The sequence below is a fragment of the Myripristis murdjan genome, chromosome 1 (assembly GCF_902150065.1).
Source record: "Myripristis murdjan chromosome 1, fMyrMur1.1, whole genome shotgun sequence".
Lineage (NCBI taxonomy): Eukaryota > Metazoa > Chordata > Actinopteri > Holocentriformes > Holocentridae > Myripristis > Myripristis murdjan.
In genome coordinates, this window is record NC_043980.1 from 14,725,375 (window position 1) to 14,746,077 (window position 20,703).

Consider the following 20,703-nt stretch of genomic DNA (forward strand, 5'->3'; position numbering starts at 1 on the left):
TACAAAGTCAGCCTTGTTACTAGGAGCCTCTTGATTAAAGCTGCAGTAAATATTTGACCACTACAATGAGCTGAGAGCTCAAACCCCATCCGGTAAACAGACAGTCAGTCTAGCTTCCGGGGTCACGGTAGATCGCATGTGCAAAATCGAAAGTTAATGCGAACAGATATGTTTTTTGGATGGAAGTGAGGTGTACATTTCACTCTCACAATGCTCTTGATGGATTACTCGGATTGTTTTGTCTCTGACCTCCAATTCAAACATGTGGTGAGGCTGCAGGCTTTCAATTACAAGGTAAACAGCTGCTTTGAGTGAACTTTTTCTGTCGCCGCACTGCCGATTGCAGAGACAGAGGCACTCATGCAACTGATCTGAAATTCAGATACGTTTGTCTGCATAATGTGAGGTTTTATTCTGTTGGAGGAAGAGGGGGCACAGCTACAATTCGGGCCCGGAATCTGACAACAAAGAAAGAAAATAGGTGAAAAACAGCTGTATGGGCCTAGTGACTTGGTATTGTTTTTTATAATTAGATGTACAAAAGTCTCCATAAAGAACAGGTTAGTCTCAGGATTGTTAATAGGCTCTGAAATCACTTAGTGCAGGTTTAAGAGGAGAGCTGAAATGAACCAACTTCCACACCTCACACACTGTCAACAAACTCTGAGATGCCCATGCACACAGACACACCACCCACACCATGCACACCCTCTGTTCTATTAAATCCCGGTCTGTGCTGATATGACTGCCTCCAGCTCACATGCTCTGGTGGAGGGCTCTTTCTAAAAGGCAGGAGTGGATCCGGCTGTCTCCTGAAGCAGCCAATAGCTGTGTCAACACCGGCTCATCTCATTCGCACGCACAGCGGGAGCGAGCATCGTCTCCTCCTGCAGGAGACCAAAAGCATGGAGCTGATACCAGCGGCATACAGCGTGGGCTCCTCTAGCTCCTCTGGAATGTTCCCAAGTAAAACTTACTGAGCACACACACACACACACACACACACACACACACACAGAAACAGTGCAGTCACCTCACCTACACACACTCACATCCATAAAGGATCACATACAGGCAAACAGAGACAATACGTAAAGCACATTTAACATAGAGACTTAATTAATTATAAATTTACTTGAATGTGATTTCTGTAAAGTGAGGCTACCTGGCTGAACCACTAGCAAAAATGTCTGTTTCTCAGCTTTTACAACACTGTCAGAATATTTATTGTCCTACACCCACAAACTATTACAAATATAGTTAAACTCATCCTAATAATGTCCAAAGCAGTGTGGAAAAAAGTCAACAACAACAAGAGAGATTTGTTTATATGTAGAGATAAGGTAGAGCTCCTACTCAATGTTACACATGAATACAAAGTGTTGTCAGTAACACAGAATGTTGAAAGATTCAGCTGAAGTCAGCGTCTCTCTGTGGGTAAGCAAAAGAAGCAAAGGTAACCAAAGCTGAAATGTGGTAATGATGCCAGCGTTGTTAAATTGTACCATTTTCACTATCCAAACAACAAAAAGGAGAGTGTTTTCCAAAAGCTGCATTTCTAGTGGCCAAAAGCAATGTTTCTGTGCAGGCAGGAAGCCAAAATGGAAAGAATAAGTTGCATTTTCAAAATTTGGTCACTTTGTGGACGTATTCTTGCAGCTAACAGGAGACCACCAGTATAGGATCAGCATAATCAAAATATAAAGATTCACGTTGCATTGTGACAGAACTGAATCAGATCATACCGAATCATTAGCTACTTAAAATGTATTTAGATGCATTGCATCACTGAACATGTATCCTCATCTGGAACTCGGATCCTGTCTGATGTGGCAGATGGTGCAGCTTTTTCCAGCCTCTGGTAGGATTTCCTCAAAATCAGCCACTTCTGCTGGAGGGGCTTGGCTCGGCTCACCAGGGAACCTCCTCTACGTTGCTGTCTGAGACGCTCTCCTAGCACTGTACCTAAGAGAGCACGGAGAGATTTGTTTTCTGGTCTGTGTGTGCTTCATTCATTTTGGAGCAGTATGTTCCTGGTGAAGCTCTCATTCTTGCAACAGGGAAGGAGCTAATAGACCGAACTTGGTGGATGTATTATACTCACATGCACTTCATAAGTAAGAATCTGAACTATCACTTCAGTTAAATTTTCACAATAGCACTTTTTTTTTTAGAAACAGCTCAGTAATGAATAAGTGTAATTGCATGAAACACCTTTCACTACCATGCCAATATTGCACACCGACCATGAAGTGATGTTGGCCTCAGGTGTCTCACTAAAAGGAACACCTCATAAATGTTACACATTCGCCTCTAACAATGGAGATCTGCAGAAATGAAACACAGCAGGTGGTGAAAGGTCAACAAGCCACATCTGATTTGTGAATGCGTGGTCACTTATTTACTGCTGAATAGAAAGTGAGTGATGCTGCTATGAGCCTTTAAATGAAAACGATTGCTGATTAATCAATAGTGTGGACAGTTACTATCCTAACAGGGTGATTTCTCCAACAGCCGCAACTTACTTATGAGTTTCAGAGGGGAAGATTCTGCTTGGTCATGACTTTAGGGGCAATTTTGTCTTCATTTTATGCGGCGCTTGTGGTTTTAGAAACAAATGTTGCAGCTATAGAAACAAATATCTCTCTCCCATGTAATGCATTATGGGCAGTCGACCAAGTTTGATTAATCAGATTTTTACCGTAGCCTGTAGGAGAAAACTCCCTTACATCCCTGTTGTTCAGCGGAGTCTTCAAGCTGAGAAGCTGTTAGGCTTCATCGACTCCATCTGGTGTAATGAGCACACTTCTGGCAAAACATCTTGATTCAAAATGTTCATCCATTTTTATCTCACTCGTTTAATTTACCCAGAGTTTGTATAAGTGGCTTTGTAGGAAAGTTTACAATGCTAAGTTGTTTTACCTGAGCATAAAAACTGAAATACCATTCCTAGGGGCTTGTGGGAGAAGCTTGTTTCAACCTCAGATTGAGCCAATCAGTGCCGCCTATGGATCAGAAATGTCTCATTATCGTATGCTTTATGGCAACAATTTCTTTAGAGTACACACTTCTGGCTGCCCTGGCTGAATTTGTCTGTTGTAGATAAATCAAGGGTGCCGTGGAGGCTGCATTGTAGTGAAAACACATAACTGGAGGACCATGGCAGCGTCTCAAATTCATTCTCACAAGCACTTCAGTTTCTCTCCCGCTCTCCTGTCACAATTTGTTTTATCACCTCAGTGACTGTTGTCACTCAAGCATCCTGACCCACAGATCCACAGGGACATTTAATTACATTCTTTAAAGGAATAGATGCTATTATGATTCTGACTGTGTACTGTCTGTCTGACTATCTGGAGCTGAAAGGATGTGTGTGCAGGCATATGTATGTGTGTGTATGTATGTGTGTGTGTGTGTGTGTGTGTGAGAGAGAGAGAGAGACAGAGAGAGGGGGGGTAGAAAGACAAAGCGAGCATGGGTCCATACATACATGATAGTCCATTGGAGTGCATTGGAGTGTGCACATTTGTGGCTGTGTGAATGCCTTGTGTGTGTGTGTGTGTGTGTGTGTGTGTGTGTGTGTGTGTCGGGATGACTCAGAGCTGTTACTGGCAGCTAAGGTGAATGTGTTAAGCCCCCTGAGTCAGCCAGTTGATTAGAAGTGTGGTTTGAGACGATAACTGAATCAGCGTCTTTCCTTGGTCGGACACCATTTATTTTTTCAGAGATTATTTTTAGTCTCTATAAAAGCTGTGTTTTTCTCCCCATCTGCTGCCTAGTTGGCTGACTACATCGACACTGTCTCATGTCGCTATAGCATTTTTAAAATTTACATTAATTGGTCTTACAAATGCATTAGCATACACATTGGCCCTGTTCCCACCGGGTATTAACAACTATCCTGAGAAATCCGGATACAAGCTGAATACAGGTGTAAACAGCAGCAATGTGTCCTCAATGCGTCCTGAGTGATCAGATCTCAGGACACATTTGGAGGTTGCCTGGGACACTGGCGAGTCTGCATCACACTGGAGGTGTAAATAGACACATGTCCCAGGACAGATTGAAGGACCGCCTGCTAACCTGACGTCCTCTGTCTTGTCTAGCCCAACACCCCAGACACCGGCCAGACCGTCATTTTTCAAAAAATATATATCTTAAAATATCTTACCTGACTCTGCCTAGCGCAACTGAACCGTCAGCTGATGGGCCAAATACACACTGAGGTGCAGGTCGGCCCTAAAGCAGCTGGTTAATGAAAAAAAACACAAACTGTCTACCTGCATGGTGGGAACTACAGGGGAGCCAGGAGGAGCTCAGCTGCCCTTAATAAGAGATGAGCTCCCCTAAAAACATGATGCAAGAAATTTGGGAGGGGGCGTCTCTAAAATGTGCAGGGTTTTTGTCTTCTATATCGAATACAGAGGCGGTGGCTGTTCTCAAATTTTGTACCCTGGCGTAATTACCCACATTCTCTCTAATCCTAGATGCAATAGAGTTACAATAGGAACACTTCAGAATACTTCATCTGCGTGTTGCAATTACTGCAGGTACAGCACAGAAACATTACAGGTTGTTTTATCCACCTAAGCGGAGAACCTGATCCTCTCAGGAATAATTAAATAATCTGAGCCCGAATGTGATCAGGTCGAGCCTCTAACAGATGTGAAATAGATCTTCAGTGATTGACAAAACATTTGAAATGATGCTGGAGTGAGCAAGGAGGTCCCCTTTTGTTAAATACCTGCTGCCTGTTAAACCAATTTATTTTGTTTTTTTACGTGGAAGGAGGACTGGCAAAGTAAGAATTTCTTTTTATGGTCTCTCTCTCTCTCTCTCTCTCTCTCTCTCTTTCTCTCTCTCTCTCTCTCTCTCTCTCTCTCTCTCTCTCTGTGGGATCCGATCACAAGTGGGCAGGCGAGACGCATGTGGAGATGCATTTTAATGCCAGGTGTGAACGGACAGATTGAGAGCTGTCTACTTGTGTTCGGATCACCAAGACACATTTTAATACCAGATGGGAACATTGGCCATTGACTTTATTTACCTTTCTTCTCAGAGGTCAGAGCGTTGGCTTGAGTGCAGCACAATGCGCTCAGTACACTCAGGTTACTTCAGTAACCATGTTGGGCATGGCAGATTTAATGATGGCTACCCTACAGATGTCAGTTGATAACAGGAATTAGGGCAGTGCAGTTAATCTTAGAGAACTGCACATCTCAATGTTATGTTTCTGTGATTAATAATTTAGTGTCATTTAGTGACACATTTACATTTTTAATTCCCTTACAAGTCCTCATGTGGTGAAGCACTATGAAACACTTCCAGCACATATGACCAATCAAAATGTTTGAATAAGAATCACAGCAAAAATAAGACAGTACAACTTTCAGCAAGCTTTTGCAAGCTGAATTTCAATTTTTTAATTAATTAATTAATTAATTAATTAATTAATTTATTTATTTATTCAGTCCTTCATCACAAATATGTCTTGAAGGATTTTACAAAAAATAGCCTATCTAAAATTAACTAGTCAACAATGAGTCAGACAAAACAAAGACAGGAAAAAACAGAGGCACACACACGACACACAATAGCCAGGTCACAGCAGGCCCTCTGTAACTATCCTACATAGCCTTGCCTGCACAGCTGCACCAGCCTTAGACCCTCAACAGCATAGATGGGAAATCCCCCAAGAAAACCTTATTAGTAAAACAAATAAATAAATAAACACATAATTGAATGAATAAATAAATAAATAAATAAATGGAAGAGGCATTGGGTGAGCCAAAGGCAGAGAGGGATTCCTCACCAGGGAATGACTTAGCATGCAGTAGGTGCTCAGAGAAGCAGCCAAATAAAAGGTAACATGGACAAAAACAAGAGAACATACCACACATCCTTTGATATTTCTGTTTTCTTTACAGCTGCTGCTACTTTATTTATATTGCATTGAAAAAAAGTGAAAACATACTCTAAAGAGTGGTGTAAAAGCGCAATAGAGCAATGGATTTGCAGCTTTTTGGTTGTGAGTCATCCTCTGTACCTTCAGACCAACCTGCCACTTGTGGTTTCTTGCAGCGATGCTTTGCAGCTCCCCCAACTCACCCATCCAGACGCACACCCAACATGCACCAAACTCCTACTCGCTCCCATTGTTTCAGTGATTTAAGGTTCTTTTGCTTGCTTTGAAACTACAGGCTCCCATACACACAAACACTCATGGAAACAGACAGACAGACACACACACACACACACACACGCACGTACACAATAGACCAGACTCCCACTCAGTCGCCAGCACGCTGTAGAGGAACGCCTCAATAACGTCTCGCATGAATGCATGCCACATTGCGGCGTACAGGGAATCAGCGGGACTTTTATAACAACATATGTTTTCATGTAGGGCTTGGAGTGTGAAGATCTCTGGAGGGAAGCTGTGCCTCTGCCAGTAGACAAAGAGGGCACAGGGCCAAAGAGATTTACAGTTGTTGCACTGGAGAAATGTTTGTCTCGATGATCACAAAGAATTGAGTCCCAAACTGAGGTGAGAGCACCACGAAGCAGAGGCCGTTACTCCTGGAGTCGGAGAAAATAGGAATAGAAAAGACTCTCACTCATGACAAGTCACAGATATGAATATGTAACAAAAGTCATTATGTCACTGTTATATTTCTTAGCCCATTTTAGCCTAATGGTCACTAGTTCAGTCGCCAAAATGTGTGCATGAGCAACTGTGGCTTTGAACAAGACACTGAACCACTATCTGCTCACTTGTTGTAAAGAGACAGAAAAAGAGACAGTTCACTGGTGAATGTCATTGCATGTGAAATAAAGCATTTTGCATGTTCACATATGAAAACCAATGTGTGTCCATATGTGTTGAATTCCCATATGGGTTTTCGGATTACTTTTTTTGGGTCAGGAATCGCATGCTAGTAATACAACTCGTCAAGGTTTTTATTTTCCACACATCCTTGTTGACATGTCATACGTTCTGTTCTGACCACATTGGACTGCAAAATAACATTTTTTCTTTTTAAGTATAATAATGAAATGTCGACTCATCCGTCCGACACATGTGCAGCATAAAGCAGGAAGGTGATTGTTTCAGGATTTGAAAGAGTTGTTGTCTCTCTGATCACATCTGTAAGCACTTTTATTCCCCGGAGAGAAGATTAGGTAATTTGAGTGTGCTTGCAATAGCCCAATATTCCTTTCTTCTTATAACACATTGTCAGAAGAGGGATACACCACAATTTCTATGTCTCTATGTTCCCTGTTCTCTTGCAATTCCCATATCCCTTCAGGAAGACATTTTAATCTCATCTTCTATTGTGCTGTACGGGATCCCTGCTGGGACACAGATATTGGTTGCCCCATCCAAATGAAACTTCCACTATGCCGGTGGCTTTACCACCAAGACTGCTCTAAAAGACAGGGAAACCCTGGATGATGAGATCTCTTGCAGTGGTAGGGAATGAGGATCCTAGGACAACCACAGAAGCAGTCTGCTCATGTTTTTATCTTAGCTGCGAGCATATGGTGAGCCTATAGTGCTGAGCCGAAACACACACACACACAAACACACACACACACACACACACACACACACACACACACAAACACACGCACACTCCTAGGGTCTCGGCAGGGGAGAGATGCTGACAGGCGGCATAAGCTTTTGTAGAGATACTCAGCTGCTGGTTACTTTGATGTAAGCACAATGTTTCCTAAGGTTTTGCCAAGATCATTTACGCAATTCTGTATGCATTGCATCAAATTGTCTCAAAAGGCTAGCCAACAGTCTTTGTGTGTCCTGTGACATCACCACAATGTGGAGTCAGCACATGGGAGAGGTGATTGCGGCTTAGTGAAGTGCTGGAATGACTTGTCTCCAGTTTGACAATGCAGTGGTTGTGGCTGATTGCCCTTGGGGTTTATGTGACATATATGTGTGTGTGTGTGTTTATGTCTTTGTTTGTCTATGCATGTGTGCTCAGGCATTTGGGAGCCTGTGTCCAAGTGAATGCAGAAAGAATGTGTGATGCTCTCACTGATAGACAATATGCACGAGTCCTTGTGGGTTTTGCTGCCCCTGTAATGTCGTGATGTGAGTTCTGCTGATGGAGGTGATATGCACCCATTTGACCTCTCATTGTTCAATGCAGGAGTAAACAGAAAGGAAAATAGAGGCCAAAAAAGTTGGTGGACCCAATGTTCTTTTCAAAGTGACCCTCTTTATTTTTCCACTCCCGTAATGCTCAAAAAGTTCAGCAAAGCTGAGAATTGTTGTGTTGCTAAAGCTAGAAAAGTAGTTTAGAGCACAAGCTTAAGAACAGAAACAGGCAGGGCACCAGAGCTGCTATCAGCACTCATCACAAATAATTCAGTTCTATTTCTCAAAGGTATGTATGACCAAGTCTCAGTGCCCATTGCTTTCAGTCCTACGGGCTTTTGGAGCACAAGCTAAATTAGATCAGTTCCTCTTTTTGCTGTAATTGCCCAACACCTGGCTGTTGAGGCAAAATTTGTTTTTGGCTGTAAACTCAAAAGCAAGAACAAAATCCCATCCAGCTCTGCCTGCATGGCTGTGCAGAACAAGACTCACCCACTCACTCACTCCAGACCCTGAATTTAACTCTGCTCATTTTTCTGTTAACCTCCCTGTAACTTTGCTCCTTGCTCTTCTACCTTTTTTATGTTCAAGTGAAAATGAGGGGCTTATTTTCACTTTGACACCACAGTCATTTAGAGAACAAAGGACATACAGCTGTTGCATAGTGAGCTCTGAAATCATGGCCTCCATCTAAATCCTAGAAATCAATTACAGCGCCTAGGGCATGTAGATGCCAGCGGTAATTTTGTCCCCAAGCAACAGGAGGCAGCTGAATATAGCCTAGATCTGTTAGCGTTGAGACTTTTTTGGATTACACCCAGCATGACAATTGAACAGCTTAGTGCCTCTTGGATATTAGTATTCACTTGTTTTTGCTGTGGCCGGCCCCCGCATCTATTTTTGGCAGACAATGGCAGCGCTGGAACAACATTCTGGTGGCATTCATTTTTCTCTGGGTCCTAGATAAAGAGGCACAGTACACACAGGGCTCGCTCTCTCTCTCTCTCTCTCTCTCTCTCTCTCTCTCTCTCTCTCCCTCCATATTTCTTTCGTTCTTAGACACACACACACACACACACACACACACACACACACTCCATTTCTCTTTCTCTGCCCCTGTAAATTTCTGATTCTCCCTTTCTCTCCCACTGTAGGCATCTATTCTTTGTTCTAAGGTCCAGCTAAGTGCTTGTTGACCTACTTGTGGTGGAAGGTGCTCTTTCAAGTGTGCAGTGAAAAGCAGTGGTTTGGATTTGGTATGCATAGAGAATGAAGTAGCAAAGCCCATGTGGGTCTGTAGTATTTTTCTGTTTACCATACCTCAATTTCTGTTCCTACTATTACTACTGACTTCACTGAAAACACATGTTCTACGCAGATGGCTTGAGTTCATTCGTGGCATTTTGTTTCCTCAATCAAATAAAATGCATATGAAGAGGAATTCAAAATTTATGGCTGTATTAGAGAAACAAAGATTGCAGTTTATCTGTGCTCTACTGTGACCAAAATAAATCATGTGAATTAACTCACAGTGTCCCCCACTCATAGTGTCCCAAATTCCCACATTTTGAATGTAACATATACGACATTACAGTGGCAGTACATGCACATATGCAAAGGTGCTACACTTAGCTCAAAGTGAATGTGAGGGCACTGTCTGTCGCTGCAGTGCTCAATGTGCATGTCCTCTCATAGGTAAACATACACTTTCTGTAGCACAGCTCACATTGCCAGATTTAAGTTCATCCTGTTGCTATTCCTTGCTGTGGTGCACTTGCTTTGAAATGCAGGCTTGCTGGCAGGTCTGCTAGGGATAAAAATATGTCATATCCGCAACATGGAGTCCATAGAAGAAATGTGACACTATTTGTTTCGGATAAATATGTATGAGGGAAATTGTTGTGCTGGTGGTTAACCTTTTGCTTCATTTTCAGGCTGTGCCTTGACTAATGAAAAAGTTCCCTATTCCCACATGTTGATTGGGGGAATGAGGCCAGGGTTTCCATGGTGACGCTTGTAACCTAGTCTGCCTCGGAGGGTCTCGGGAGTGTTCTCCATTGTCCTCTAGAAGAGAGATAGAGAAGAGAGAGTCAGAGAGAGACAGAACGGGTCTGACACAGCTCTGCTCAAGATATGCAAGTGAGACATTATATACATGTGTGAAATGACAAAACATAAAAAAAAACATTAAAAAAAACAAAACAAACAAAAACAAAACCCTTTTTGTGTGTCATTGGTCTAGGGGATATTTACAACTCCATGCCACAATAATGAAATTACTACTGTCTTATTTTCTAAAGCAGTACTGTCTGAAAGAAATTCCCATATTCTAAATGTGTCCCTTGCTAAAAGCTCTAATATACCACTACTCCCCAGAATGTCTGTGCCCTACATGTCTGCATTTAAAGTTTAATTGTGTTAGTCCAGACAGAAAATGCTTTTGGGAGTTCATGGTTTTAAAGAACATCTTGTTCATTAGACTCATGATGATGATGATGATCGTTAGGCAGAGTTGGCTCTTGACGGTAAAGAAGTCACAGAAAGAGACAGTGTTGAGTTGGCAGTGTGGGTTTGGCTCTGCACTGTAAGGAGCCTGTTTTACAGCAGATCCACTGTAGTTTAGATGACAGGTTATTTCCCAAGGATATTAGTGGAGCATTTTCACGGTTGTCAGGTATGCACATTTTCATGACTTGCTTGCTTCTCATTTTGTATTGTAGTGTCATGTTTCCAATTTGGTCAGTGACAGTCATACTTACCACTGGGCAAACTTCAGGTTGTTCTGTTCTAAACTTGGAGAGAAGAGCAGAGTAAAGGAAGGACAATGGAAAAGGAGATGACTTAAACCAGTTGAGTTACTTAAAAAGTTTTTCTGTCTGAATATAAAATACTTTAGATTTTTACCTGAGTGTGACTGAGGAGAATATGTTCATAGCATGACATTTCAAAAGCTTTTGAGAGTTTTATTCATGGAAGTTTAATTTACAAGTGGTCTCACCCAGATTTCATGTTTAAACATATACTGTAGTTGGCTTCACAGTTACATTATTGGAAGACATTTGTACTTGCAAATGGATAGACATCAATCATGATAGCACGCGGTGTCCCACAGGGTTCCATTCTTGGGCCTTGTCAATTCTGACCTGGCTGCAGCAGCTCTCTTTTGAGAGGCCAATGTGTTTTAATAGCTGTCTTTCTATTTCATTGTGAATTTTTGTATAGCATGTTGTATGTGTTGTCTTTTCATTTGTTGTGATTTTGTATGGCTGCTACCTTGACCAGATCTCTCTTATAAAAACAAAAAACGTTCAGTTGGACTTTCAGGTAAAATAAATAAAATAAAAATACTCATCATTGCATACTGTTTTTCCTCTTTTGCTCCCCCTAACAATTCTCCAAGCTTATAATTAAAACAAACGCTGAAAAAAGGGAAAAAAGAAAAAATAATAAATTCCATTGACACAAACCCATGAAATAAAATTCTGTATTTATTACTTTCATCTTTTTCACAACAAAATAGGAAATTTATTTTTGAGGCAGAATCAGCCATTTATATTCACATTGTACAACAGCAGGCACTCTTCCCATTCTGGAATCTCACAGTCAGTTTATTAAAACATATTTGGGATCTTGACTGTACTATAGCTCATCAGATACCATGCAAATGAATTAATATCTCATATTGTGTTTGTTTTTTCTTTGCTTGTTTGTTTGTTTGTTTTTTGGTCTTGCTGGATTTTGTAATCCTTGTACCTTTTGCCTGTTCTTGTTCTTTAATAAACCACGTTCTAGAACATTGTTCCTCATAGTTTCATAGTTTTATTACGGTTAGAATTCACTTTCATGTATACTGATACCAATACTGTTGTAATACATAATGCAGTAGCTGAGACAGCTGAACATGGAACATTTGCATTTACATGTATCAAATCATTGACAAAGCCCAAATCAAACGCAATCCTGCCCAGACTCAGAAGCTCTGCATGTCAGGTATTCAAAAATAACTTTTGTGTAATCCTCTTTCTTCATCCTGGCACCCAACTCTCTATACCCTGAGTGGAACTGATGCTCACCACCACAAAATGGAAATTGGAGTTGACTTCAAATAGCCCCAGCTACGTAGCATAGTCCCCAGGTGCCAGTGAATCATTTTCCCAATCTCTGTAGCTCATGCAGGGTGTCTAAACTGTCCATCACCTTCCAGAAAGGAAACATGTGCTATGCTGCTAAAAGGTTGCTCTGGGGCATAGCTAGCTTGCTCTTTTTTATTTACACATCCCTTTCTATTTGTTATTTCCTATAACTGTACTGTTCTCTCTGGAAGATCTCTGTATTGTTTATAGTGTATGGTTATGTCACTGTAGTTCTGCAGTGTTTTTAAAACTGCAGTTATACAGATGGCCAGTGTGCAAGCATGTGGAAATACAGCTACTTAGTGAACAGCAGTTGTAACTAATTTACTTTTTCTAGTCTCCATTGTGTTGTGTCTTGGTTTCCTCGCCAGATGTAGCAGCACTAATTGAAAATCTTGTCTTCTGCCTTCTCCTGGCAGTATGCTATTCTAAAGATAAGGCTATTAATTTTGCATTTTACAGTTATTTAAAGGATAATGAGCTTTTATTATTATGTTTTACTGGCTTAGTAGAGGTAAACATTAAAATAAAGACGTGGTAGGGAGGGCCAAGTCTGGAAATAGGCTGTGGTGGAGTTTGAATAGACTGACACCCGTGCTTAATTTGCTTTGTGCTTCGCTTCATTATTCATTGTGATAAAAGCTATCCTTGGAGAAGTGTTCAAAGATGCCACAAAAACAGTGCCTTGTTCAAAGTGATTCAAGAAGTGATTGGATTTTGTTTGAACAATGGGAATGCTCCTCCAAAGTGGGAATGTCATTATTTCTGAAGACACAACATTGGACCAGCAGAGAAATACCATATATCCCTTAGAAGACAGTGAAGCCAGACCTTGGTATGCAGAGAAACAATGATTTTGCTAGGGTTTTTAAGGTTTGAGCCCAGTGTAGACCACGGATGTTATGTGTAGGTTGGAGGTCTTGGCCAAATCCAAGTCCAAGTCTAAGTTTCCTTTAATTCCATATGTCCATCCATTCATTTTCTGACATATCTGGGTAGCAGGATGAGCAGGGCAGCGCCAGCCACATCAACCAGCTCCTCCTGGGGATCCCAAGGGGTCCTCAGGGCACATCATGGGATATATAGTGCCCCCGGCATGCCCTGGGTCCTGCTCCATGGACTCCTCCCAGTCAGATGTGCTCAAAACACCTCCATTGGAAATTGGCTTAATTCCATATGTGGCACTAAGATATATCCTTTTGTCCATGACTTTGGAGGACAGGTGGAAGGGTTCCACATATTTAAACAAACACGTCTGCAGTTAATGCAATGTAATATTTACGCGCTTTGATTATGATCAGACTGGTGTTGCTACATAATTAAAGTGTTTATCTAAAACCCCAAAGTGTAATGATTCACACTTGGTAATTCACTCTGCTCATTGGTATGCTGCATAGGAGGAAGCTACAAAGACTCAAAGACACAAAACTAGGTAAAATCCTTAAACTTAAAATTTGGATGAAAGATGTAATAAACATGAAATTTGAGGTGCTGCATTGTGCTTTACCCATGTAGTGCAACAATCTGAAATTGTCCAAAGTTGTCATTTTCGACTTTTGGAAATCATTGTCCTGAAATTCAGGGGGGGTTGAAACCGTTGCACTAGAAATTACAGTTTAATTCTGAGTTCAGAATTGTAATTGGCGTCTCAAAATTTATCTGGGTGGGGCGCTCCACTTAGTCCAAGTCTAACACAGGAAACACTGATGTTCCATCGTTCATAACAGCTTCCCTTTTCCCCTTGACAGATGAAATCCCCTCTTGCTTTTAAGTTTGAGTCTCCTGTATCCCCTCTAATAAGCCTATACATTGTATACCCTTTGATTCACTGTCACCTGCGGTGCACTGAATGGAAAAACACTTCAGTATGAAATCACAGTGGGCCGTGTAGACACGCGGAGAGGAAGAGAGCAATTTAAAGATGATGTCTCTCTCTCTCCCTTCCTCCCTTCCTCTCTCTCTGTCCTTCTCCCTCTCTCTCTCTCTCTCTCTCTCTCTCTCTCCCTCCCCACCCTCCTCTCTGTGTCCCCCAAGGAGCCCTTTGATCATCTAGTCCATTAAAAGGACACAAGTGTCTTTTAGTGACTTAAAGTGCTGATGCACCTGTCCTGCAGATCATACCTCTCCTGTGGCTTCACTCCAGTTTATAGCCACCCACCTCATTGCTTCAGTTTTCGTTATTGATTATTGTCTATATATCACAAACTGCAAGTGTAACAGGGTAGTCACGCTTTTATTTCACGTATTATTAATTTGCTCAACTCTGGACAAAGCTTCAACAGAACACTTTACGCTTTGGCGGTCTCAAGTGGCTACCAGAGGAAAGTCTGAAGGACTGGGTTACCCAGAAATCATGGATTATGATGGTGGTGGTGACAAAGTTCAGATATTGTGAGGAATTAATTTTACTGGATTGAGCGCCCGCTTGCTGTTGTTTTAGGAGAGTGTTTTAGATTTCACTGCGAAGTAGGGCTGGGTAATATGGACTGAACACCTCAGTATCGCTATTGTGGCAATACTGCAGGGATCACTGTTGGTGCTGTCATAAGATATTTAAACACAATAGATTTTTTGCTAAACAATAATTAATAATGTGGATATGACTGATATAAATTGACTTTTATATCAAGATATTAGCATAATATTGATATATTTCCTAGCGGTACTGCAAAGTTTTGATTTGTCATTTTGTGTGAATCGAGATTTCCAACCAGTGACAGACCAACTGTGGAACTTAGTTTGGCAAAAAGTATGAATATGGATGGGATGCTCTTTTCCCTTGTAGCCCTAAATTGTGATTTGGCTGTTGTGTATTTTAACATAGTGTTTTGGCTGCAAGAATTTAATTAAATTGATGATGATTTGCTAGGGACAAACATTTCAAATTAACTTACAATTTACTTACAACAATTAGGACATTTCAATATATATGTATCTGTCCATATTAAATAAATATAAATTAAACTAAAATAAACAAAAGTTGTCACCTCTCCTCTCCTAACATTGTAAGTAAAGGGTGCTTTTAAATGAAAAATCTCTCTTTCTTCCTGTGTCTCTCTCCCTCCAGGGACCCAGTGCTTTGGAGGATCTCCCCAGTCCCAGTCCAGCCAGCACACAGCAGCCTGGAGGTCGACACAGCTTTGTCCAAGAACACTTCCAGGCGCAGTACAGGTGAGCAGCAAGGACACAAACAGGAGGTTCACATTTTTCAAACTGTCAAAGACCTTGTTTTATTTGACTGCTTGGATTGTTTTGTTTTTTTTTTACTCTTTTGAGGGTGTTTGAGTTGCAGGAGAAGTGAAATCCAGTGATTTACACTACATTTTGTAATGTTTAAGAATTTTCTGTCAAGAGGCTATAACTCTAACCTCTTAGTCAAAAAATAGGACCAGAATAAGATATGGAAACTAGCTCAAGTATATTCTCAATTATGCAGTGTGTAGGCTGGAATCCACCAGGCGCTCGATCTCTTGTCCTGAGGTTGTGTTTGGATAAACAGAGTGTATTACATACCATTAGATAGAACAGGTATGCGGCACAGGTGAGGATGTATTTTTCTCTCCTGCGGATAGGAAGCCAGTAGCTTGAGAAAGTAGGTCAGACAGACCTGCGAAGGATTCGGGGGGATTTATCTTTAGTACTGGCTTCTGGCTCCCTGTGCTTCAGACACAGCAGAAAGTCAAAGACACAGGTTCGCTGCTTTTACAGACCCTATGATGGAACAGACTCCAGACCTCTCTGTAACCTTGTCAGCACATTTGGCTGTCTTTGTTCACTTCACTTCTTGCCTTTGTCTTTCTCTTGATTCCAGCACCATGCACGAGAGGGTACACATTCAGAAACATACATTCAAATATAGCTTTAAAACGCTAGAGTGATTGTTCATTTAAACCTAGTCTTGCTTTTATGTTCCTTTTCGTTCCCAATGCTAAAAGAAACATAGTCATGTACAGACTAAGGCCTTACTTGTTAGAATTTGATGTCGAAAACAAGTGAGAAGAACATGAGGTAAGGTATAATGAAATGAGATGCTTGTGCAACATTTGGCTCTGATGCTGTGGCATGAAGTCAGCTCTTGATTGTAGTTCAAGATTGAGCTGAAACGTGCCCACTGGACTGTATTTGATATAACTCGAGTGGAGCCTAGGGATGTGATGAGTGCACAGCAAAAAATCTCTGTCTTAATAACAAGTCTTGTACTGCACTGTAGTCTTGTGCTGCACTGTAGTCTTGTGTTAAAATCTTGTCTGTCTTAAAACAAGTGAAGAAATCTGCCTGTGGGATAAGAAAGAAGTGGGATTATCTCGTTCCACTGGCAGATTTTTTTTTTTGCACAAGAAAAACAAGATTTTTTGTTTTGGCATTTCTGCTTTATTGGACAGTCACAGTAGAGAGAGACAGGACAGGCAGCAGAGAGAGATAGGGGATGGCTCAGATTTGAACCCAGGACGCTGCAATCGGGACTCGGCCTTAACAGGTGGCTCGTACTTTACCATCTGAGCTACTGATTTATTCTCTGAAAACAGATTAATTCTCTTTTTCCTTCTCTCTCTCTGTCTCTCTCTCTCTCTCTCTCTCTCTCCATATATATATATATATATATATATATAGATAGATATATATATATATAGATAGATAGATAGATATAGCTATAGATATACAGTCCGTGTGAGGAGTGAAAGCAGTCAAACGCATTGGCAGAAATGTCCTCTGGATATAAAACACCTACAAAAACTATCAGTTTTTGTGTATAGAAACAGAAACGTCTCCAGTTTGTTTCCAGCTACACTGGAAAACCTGAAAAATTGTCCGTCAGCCCTAGAGGCTAAATTGTTGTCAGACGAATGGTGATAGGTTTGGAGATTATATCAGACTTAAATGAGTTGTTCATTTGTTGTTTTTTGTTGTGTGACATGACAATGAGGAGATGGTAGGATGCAAAAGAGGATCAAGCTGACGTAAAGATGCGTTACATACCCAAACAGGGAGCACCATGATTGGCTAATTGAATGATTGGGCACGGGTAACCTTTGAGAACCATGGAAGAAAAAAGATTTTGGAAAATGTGTAATACCACTCATTGCTGTGAGAAAAATAAATGAGCAGCGTATGAGAATCTGTCCCTGGGAACCTTTGTCATGAAATCAAATGCAGTGCACAGCCGCTGTTGGCAGAAGTTTGACGATGAATACAGATATGGTATAAACCACCGTTGTGCAGGAAGGGTTACTAATGCTTCCTCTAAAGAGACGGGCCTCCAGGTTTACTGTTTTAACGTGCAAGGTCAGTCCGTATTGTACCAGACAGAGTATGGTGTTATTCCCAGTGACAAAAGCCAGTCTGTGCATTGTCTCTGTAACTAATCAGTGATACACAAAGAGATGTACTCACTTCTCTTGAATTATGTCTGGAACAAAGTAATGATTATAGCACCCAGCTTTCACACGGCATGTGACTTGCTTGATGCGTGGCTCTGCTGTCGCTGATTGTGGGCAGTGAGGGCAGAGCGGCTCTGGTCTCATTAAGGTAGAAGTCTATACAAGGTCTTGAACAGGCAAATCATGTATTTTTGTGCTCTGGCTTTGACTTTCATGATGCTTTTTGTTTGAAGCGGTTAGTTACTTAGGTGACATGAAAAAAAAAAAAATCAACAAAATTATTTTTTGGCGAACTATGCATCCCCCGTAATGGATGCAGCCATTCTCCAGGTGTCATTTTTGAAATGCTTTGTCCACTGGTGGGGAAACAAGTAGTGTTGCGGAGTAGTTTCATTACATGTGATAAACAATTGTAATTTAACTACATTTTGTAGTGCCTTGCTGGTTGTTCAATTAATATTTGTTCACTTAATAGTTCAAGTACTTTGACATACAGTATTTGGTGTAGCGAAGCATTGAGACTACAAACAGTCCATAAATGCAAATAAAGAAAATTATTATTATTATTATTATTATTATTATTATTATTATTATTATTTGTTTTAAACTATTGCTTCTCAACTGTTATTCAACCAACCAAACCAAGTTGTTGCATGATGTTTTTGAACTCACCTGGCTAACTGAGCAGGTGTATGAACGATAGATATTGCATATAAAACTAGCTCCTTTCCCTTTCTCATGACTAGTGTGTGACTGAGACTGAGAGTCCACTTTCCTGCCCATTCTCATTCTGCAGCTTGGCCATGCCCTTCCATGGCCCAAGGCACCCTTTGGTGTCAATATGAAACCACACCAACAATACAAAATGTTACATTCCAACAGCGAGACCTGAACATTTTTTGGTAATAACAAAACAGCTAAAGATCATATGTAATCACTAATCAAAGCCATAAAGTGCACATCTCTTGCTAGAAATGTTACCAAAACTGTCGTGAAATATTGAATTTCTGTGAATAAAAGAAATGCCAGCCATTTTTTAGTTTTTGCAGAAACAAACTTGGCAGACGTGACGTGGACGCAGGCCAATAGAAAAGAATAGGCCAAAAAAAAAAAAAAAAATGTAGGCATTTTTCAATTTTAGAGCCATTATTGTGAAACTAACATGTTTTGTGCTGTGGACCAAGTGCAGCTGTTACATATTTTTATGTGAGACGGGGTTGGTGTGGACTCTTAGCTCTCTATAGCAACCGGATGGACTTCCACTGACTTATTGATCGTGTTGCTCACAATGTGAACACAGCGTCGGAGAGACAGAGTCGCACACAGGCAGACTTTTTCAGATGCAGGCCTGACACTGGAGACCTAGTCCTGTCATGTTTGGATAAGCCAACGCACTGAAGCCACAGCAGATCAGTGTGCAAGCGAATCAATAAAAAGGTCAACCTTTGACACTTGTACAGTATTGACAACTACAGCATGAAGCTAACCAGCCATTCAGTTGTAGGATTATCCTGTTCCCTCATCAGCGGATGATGGATTAAACGCTTAAAGCAGTGCTGTGTCCCTGCGGAGCCTCGTCTGCTGCGCTGCTCTCAGCCTGGCTAATTGAAAATTGTTTCTATTCTGACCACTTAGAGTCAGTTCTGGGAGAGGAGGAGGCTGTGATGCTGAGGGTGTTTTGATTCAGCTCCCTCCCTCGAGGTGGTTAGGTCGAGTTTGTGTGTGTGTGCGTGTGTGTGTGTGTGTGTGTGTGTGTGTGTGTGTGTGTGTGTGCGGGCAAACTCTTGCATGCAAATCTCACACACGCTCTTTCTCATACACACATTTTCAACAGGCACACACACAGAGCAGTGCAGTGAATAAGGAGATGTTAAAAGGAAAACCTGGCATCAAACCTTTGTGACAGCCAGCATCCGTCCTGCTGAAGTGTCCTTGAGCAAGACACTGGGACTGTGCTTTTACCCGAAAAATGCCACCTGCTTCCCTTCACGAACTCCTGCTTTCCCTTTTGTGACTCGGAAACTGATTTTGCTAGATATCCCAATACGGTACGGTAGCCATTACAACTTCTACAATTTTGATGCTCCCATTGGTGGGTTAGTCGTCGCTGCATGACCAAAGCTTTGTTCAAACCCACAGAACGTTACTTGAAATTCTAGTGGAGATCCTAGGGTTTTCCAAAGATCTCAAAGACGTGCTGCTGCATTACTGGGAAATGTGTATAAAATGATGCACAAGTCATCTAGATATTTTCTGTTTCTGTCAATCTTGTGTTTGACTATTTCACTCAATCACACAAGCGCTTCAACCAGCAGACTCAGAATATGTATGTACCAATATGGAAGAAAACGTTGTATCTAACTTGGAAGAGGGGAAATTTAAGGGAAAGTCTTAGTTCAAGGGGTTAAGCATCTGTGGAGTCTCCTTTTAGGGAGAATATCCCATCAGGTAGTGATTGCCATTGCCACAACCATTATGAAAATACGCCCACATCAATCATCTGTAATGGACATGGATTTTGATGATGATATGAGGACTGGATTCTGTTTCCCTCTCCTTCTTCTCTCAATCATTTTCCTCCTTTCCTTTCCTTGCATCCTTAAGTGACTCCCTGGTAGAAAACAAGTGATAGTGGGGTAAGAGGGGAAAGACAAATGGGACAGACAGACTGGTGCACTTTAGGCGACCCCTGACCTCTGATCTCCTCCTTGTGGAAATGAGACAACCTAAAAGGTGCATCAGGAGAGTATCACACAGAAGGAAAGGGGTGAATCAATCTGTATTTCTCTCTCTCTCTCTCTCTCTCTCTCGCTCTCTTACACACACACACACACACACACACACACACACACACACCTGAGTGTTTAAGTGACAGATTAGCTGCCAATTCATTAGCTGATTAGGGTAACAGCACTGCAAGAAATTTCACAAGTCCCTGGAAAGTCCCACTGCATCTTCAAACAGCTTTCTATTAATCCGCCCCCTACCCCACCCTCCCCCCAAAAAACAAACAAACACACATACACACACACACACAAGTAAACATCCTTCTTCCTCCTCCTTTTTTCGTTCT

At 41.4% G+C, this 20,703-nt stretch overlaps 1 protein-coding gene across 1 annotated transcript in view; it reads left to right on the forward strand.

Annotated features, from left to right (window-relative positions):
• Nucleotides 1-20,703, forward strand: part of usp43a (ubiquitin specific peptidase 43a) — a 145,468-nt gene that overhangs the window by 36,726 nt on the left and 88,039 nt on the right. Inside the window, exon 3 of the mRNA XM_030062755.1 lies at nucleotides 15,320-15,423. Within this exon, the coding sequence (XP_029918615.1) occupies nucleotides 15,320-15,423 (104 nt within the window). The remainder of the gene's footprint in view (nucleotides 1-15,319; nucleotides 15,424-20,703) is intronic.